The 5,500-nt window shown below is 54.1% G+C and overlaps 1 protein-coding gene across 1 annotated transcript; it reads right to left on the bottom strand.

Annotated features, from left to right (window-relative positions):
* On the bottom strand, positions 1-5,187 carry LOC102382268 (polyadenylate-binding protein 2). Its single transcript, XM_025192817.1, has 6 exons — positions 4,966-5,187; positions 4,226-4,293; positions 4,032-4,138; positions 3,790-3,877; positions 1,179-1,327; positions 1-683 (listed from the first exon to the last, which is right to left on the bottom strand). The coding sequence occupies exons 1-6, from the start codon at positions 5,045-5,047 to the stop codon at positions 644-646; spliced, it is 534 nt and encodes a 177-aa protein (XP_025048602.1). The 5' UTR covers positions 5,048-5,187; the 3' UTR covers positions 1-643.
* Positions 5,188-5,500: the final 313 nt, after the last annotated feature.

Below are 5,500 nucleotides of genomic sequence, written 5' to 3'. Positions count from 1 at the left end.
CCCCCTCTTCAGTCAGGGCTTGAGGGGAAAAGGAAAGGGAATGAATAAGTCAATGAGGGAGGGGTGGCTGTATGCCACCGTCCACCCAGCCTGATGGGGCTGGGGGAGGGGGGGAAAGCAAATGACAAACAGGAGGGAAAGGAGTCGAGACCCTCCCTGTGCTGGCAGGGAGAGGGTTAAAGAAAGAACATATGGGAAGCGACAGAGCCGGTGTCAGGGGACAGCCAGGCCCTTCTCCCCCCAGCCCCCAGCCCTCCACACACTCTGTGGGGCCCCCAGAGAAGTGGAAGAACAGGAAGAGAAAGACGTGTGTGGTGGGGAGGCATCAAGACATGCAGGCCGCTGAGGTGGGGGGGAAAGGAAAACACCCAGCAGGCAGTGGGAGCTACCCTCCCGATTTCTCAGCCCGCAGGGAAGTAGGGGGCAAGAGACAGAGGGGGGTGTCTAGGCAGGGCAGAGGAGTGAAGCGCGCGGGCGGCCATGCCCCCCGCCCCAGACCCCTGAGCACAGCCCTGGCTCAGTGCAGACAGCTGTGCCCCCCCCACAGTATTTTTTTTTTCATCATTGTCACGTTCTTCTTTTTTTTTTTTTCCTTTTTTTTTTTCTGTCCTTCCTAAAGAACACCTCTATTTTTTTTTTTTTTTTAGTAAGGGGAATACCATGAGGTCGCTCTAGCCCGGCCCCTGCGAAGAGAAGAACAAGGGAACGGGTTAACAGAGGAGTAGAAAATAGAGGATGGGAAGAGACAAGAATGCGCCAGAGAAGGCAGGAGCCCTGACTCCCAGTAATGGGCCCTTCCGTTCACAGAGCAAGTGCTTCTAGAACCAGGCTTCCCGCAATGCTCACTTCCCCCACGAAGCTGGGATGCGACCCAGGTGTCCAGGCTGCTGGCCTTTCTTACTCTAACTCAACCAAGCCCTCTGCCTTCCCTGTGCTGGGACAGAACCCAGGAGTCCTAGCTCCCAGCCTCCCTGGGATGTTTCTAACTTGCCACCCCCACATGCCCTTCCTGCAGCTGGGATAGAACCCAAGAATCCTGGCTCCCAGTTCAACCTCACTCCTCTCCCAGTCAGACAGGAACCCAGGGGTTTTGGCACCCAGCCCCTCCCCCACTGCCCTCCCAGAGCTAGAGAGAAAGCCCAGGTGGGCTGGGCCCCCCCTGGCTTGCCCTGCCGGACCTGTACGCGGGCCCGCGGGGTCTGCTGTAGCCGCTGTAGAACCGGGCCCGGGAGCTACTGTAGCCGGAGCCGCGGCCTCGATACCGGGTCCGGGGGAAGCCACGGTCTGTTGTGCTGATGCCAGGGCGGTTGGTCCTTTTGGGGATCACCTGGATGTCAGAAAGAAGAGATCAGAGGAATCGAGGCAGGAGACAGCAAATTGAAGCCCAATATCAGCTTATATCCTAAAACATCATAAAATCATAGAAAATGCGGGCTGGAAGTGACCTGAGGAGGTTACATCTAGTCCAAACCCCTGCTCAAAGCAGGACCAGCCCCAACTACATCATCCCAGCCAGGGCTCTGTTGAGTCGGGCCTTAAAAACCTCCAAGGATGGAGATTCTGGGTAACCTGTTCCAGTGCTTCACCACCCTCCTGGTGAGAAAGCTGTTCCTAATATCCAACTTCAACCTCCCGTGCTGCAACTTGAAACTGTTGCTCTTTGTTCCCTCATCTCCCACCACTAAGAACAGTCCAGTTTGATCCTCTTTTGAATGCCCCTTCAGGTAGTTGAAGGCTATTAAATCCCCCCTCAGTCTTCTGTTGGCTCATATCTATCTTACTGTCCACTGTAACTCCCAAGTCCCTTTCTGCAGAGCTGCTAGTTGGCTAGTCAGTCCCCAGCCTGCACTGGTCCATGGGATGCTATTGGGCAGCAGGTTTAAAACTAGCCAAAGGGAATTATTTTTCACACTGTGAGCAACTCAGCCAGGGAAGTCCCTGCCATGAGAGGTAAGGGAAGGCTAGGAGTTTAACCCAGCTCAAAAGGGGACCGGCCCAATTCTCAAACAAAAGGTTCGTCAGCTGGTGTTAAACACAGTAGATCGGGGCAGGTGGAGGAGGAAGAGGAGCAGGGAGGAGAATGTGCCCTGTTCAGTCTCCCCCTGCGTATCTACTTTTGGTCTCTGTGTGAGATAGGTCTAGTAAGCCCTTGGCACATGTTACATTAATTGCTTATTAAGCTATTACTTGTCCACAAATGAATGCAATTAATGACATGATACAATGAGGAATAAAACAATGTTACTCCACAAAAACGTGTAATAACTTTGGGGCTGGTTCCTATCATGACATGAATTGAACGTGCAGCAAAGCTGTGACCCCATGCCCCAGAGCATGCCTCTGAGGCTGGGAGTCTGATCAGCTGACCTGTTCTCCCAGCTGTAGGGAACACATCAGACACATGGGTGCACCATGGGAGCCTGGATCAGCTGACAGGGCTCCCAGCCTTGGGGGCAGGAGCCTTGGGGGTAGGTTCATCAGCTGACAGGGCTCCCAACATCACAACCTTAGGTTCTCCCTGCACCAGTAATAAGGCATGATAGGATATGATCCTCAATTCAACCATCACACCTCCTACCACACAAGTGCAGTATGCTGACAAGAAGTGTGATTGTGGGGATTGCACATCAGATCCTATCACACCTTCGCCTGCTCATCTACCAGTGGCTTTTGCTGCGCCGGTGCTGGGAAGTGACAAGCCCCCTGGTTTGTCATTAAAGGCCCATAACAACCTAATAAATGAAGGACAAGAAGCAAGAGAACCAGTGATGGTTTCAGGTCACCAGTTACTGTATTTACTCCCCCTTCCCTCCCCATCAGCATGGGTAGAAAAGTCCATCTTAGATTTGTATACAAAGATGGGGATGGGGTGGATGGACAGGAAGTAGACAGCATGGGATGAGGACAGGTGGCTGCCGCAGCTCTGACTCTTCAGACCCGCAGCAACTATCTGTCCCTCCCTCAGCAGCTTCTGGACCCTTCCAATCCACACTGTTAGGCACAGCTCAGCTCTGGCTAGATTCCTTCCTAGGCAGAGCCCATGAAAACGTTGTCCCCTGCCTGGCCAGTCAGCAGCACTTGGAGTAAACAGAGCCTAAGCAGCATCTGATAGCAAAGGAGGGGGATGGGGAAGTGGAACAGACCACCTAAATCATAGAAAATGAGGGCTGAAACAAACCTCAGAAGTCACATAGTCCAACCCCCTGCTCAAAGCAGGACCAGCCCAACTAGATCATCCCAGCCAAGGCTTTGTCTACTCAGGTCTCTAAAAACCTTCAAGGATGAAGATTCCACCACCGCTGTAGGTAACCTGTCATGTTCCGCCCCCACGGTGAGAAAGTTTTTCCTAATATCCAACCTAAACTTTCTTTCCTGCATTTTGAGACCATTGCTCCTTGTTCTGGACCCAAGCCACTGCTTTTCCTGCTGTATCAGTGACAGGGAATTAATTGAAAACAACCCTCCAATAATTAGATTCTCTACCTGGCAAATTATAATAAATTTATAAAATTTCCATATACAGAATCCAATTGTTCAGAGGTCATTTTACATTCAGGTCGTCTTAGATTCGGGTAAATATGGTCACAACAAGGGGGAAGACCAAATGAAGAACATTAGCCAGCACCACTGCCCCTCGAATGGCATGAAACACAACGCAGGTCTCAGCTGACGTACAATCAGACCCCACAAATGGCAGTTTATCCTCTCAGGAGATTTTAGCTCTGGGGGACATGGATTATAGATGTCAAGGGCCTGGCAAGTCCGAGATAGCAGGGATCAGAGGCTCACCTTGATCTGTCTGCCTCTGAACAGGGATTCGTCCAGCGCCATTGATGTCCGTACAGACTCCTTGTCAGAGAACTCGATGTAGGCAAACCTGTGAGATAGGGAAAGCATAAGTAATCAGAGGGGGGAGGTATGGTCCTAGATATTAGACCCTCCAAAAAAAATCTGGCCTTGGGTTACATAGGGCAGGGCTCCTTTCCAGCACCTCCCAGGGTCACCCAGCCCCCAGAGCAATCCCTACTCACCCCTTGGGGTGCCCGCTGTACTTGTCACACAGAATGGTGACACGGTTGACAGAGCCGCAGCCATGGAAATGGGCTTCTAATTCTTCAGCAGTTGCCCCATAATCTACCTGTGGGAAGAGTGGAGGCGGCATGAGGTTGAGAAACTGGGCCCAGGGTCCACCGACAGTCCCCTCCACATATGGCCCCATGCTTACATTGCCCACGTATATGGACCGGGCATCAGCCTCCATTTTTTCCTCCAAAGACATGATCACCGGGCCAGCTGGGGGAGGGAAGGCACAAAGCAGGGAGTTAGTAACAGGGGGCATTGTGAGCCAGATTTCCCCAGCAAGACATGTGCTCTCCCCCAATCCGTCACCAATGCTGCAGTTTCTAAGGCAGTTGGATCAAAAGAAATCAGGACAAGGCAAACAGCGGGGAGTTGGTGCAAAACCTACAAGAATGCAATGGGGCTGATATGAGACTTGTACCAGGGGTGAGCACATGTGCCAAAAGGGACATGAGAAGCCCGTGCAAGTCAGGGCAGGGGATTGGTCGACGGAGGGGCATGAAAGAGACAGGCAGTGCAGTGACAGGGAGGGCAGTGAACAGAAGGCAGAGCAGAGCAGTCAAAGAGCGTGGGGCAGGAACCAGAAGGAAGAGTGGTCAAAAGGGCAAGGAGCACAAGGCAGGGATCAGAAAGTAGAGACTGATGGAGCTGGAAATAGAAAGCAGGGCAGCGGAAGGGGCACGGAGCAGAAAACAGAGCAGCAATGGGGAGGTAAAGGGTCAGCACGATGCTCCGAGTTGATCTGCAGCGTGCCCAAGGCGGCTACCCCACAATGCAGCCAGGGCAGGGGCACGATGGCACCAGACTGACTGCTGAGCTACCCTGGGCTGGCAGGGCCCGATGCCCACCCAGCAGCACTGAGGGAGGTGGGACTGGTGCGCCTACCGTTGCCCGGTGGGGGGCTCATGTTCATCTGCTTCTCCACTTCATTCTGCAGCTCTTTCAGCTTCTCGGCCTCCTCCTCCATTTCTCGCACCCGGGCCTTGATAGCTTCCAGTTCCTGGAAGGAGGTGCCAGGGTTGGTCTAGTTCCCCCTCCCCCCCTGCCTACCCTGGCTCCCCAACCCTGACCCATGGCATCCTCTTGCCGCTGCTCCCCACTACCCTCTGATTGGCCACCAAGCCCGCCTCACCCCAAAGATGCGGGAGATCCCCACCCCCCCATACTGCCTGCCCCATGTGATGCCCTTCCTCACCCCACCACGACCCCTGCCCTGCTCCCTTACACCCCCTGCAGCACAACCCATGGCCACCTCGCTCTCAAGGCAGCCTGGGGCCCCTCACGTGACCCTGCTCTGACCCCTTGACCCATGCTCCCTGCCCTGTGACCTGCTCCCCCAAGCGCTCCCTTATTGGCCACTCCTGCCCCTGCACCCCTCCCCCTGCCGCCCCACGTGACGCCTCACCGGGACCTCGCTGGC

The sequence above is a fragment of the Alligator sinensis genome, unplaced genomic scaffold, assembly GCF_000455745.1.
Source record: "Alligator sinensis unplaced genomic scaffold, ASM45574v1 scaffold128_1, whole genome shotgun sequence".
In the NCBI taxonomy this organism is placed as follows: Eukaryota; Metazoa; Chordata; order Crocodylia; family Alligatoridae; genus Alligator; species Alligator sinensis.
The sequence above is the reverse complement of the archived record's forward strand: the minus strand, read 5'-3'. Positions and strand labels throughout refer to the sequence as shown.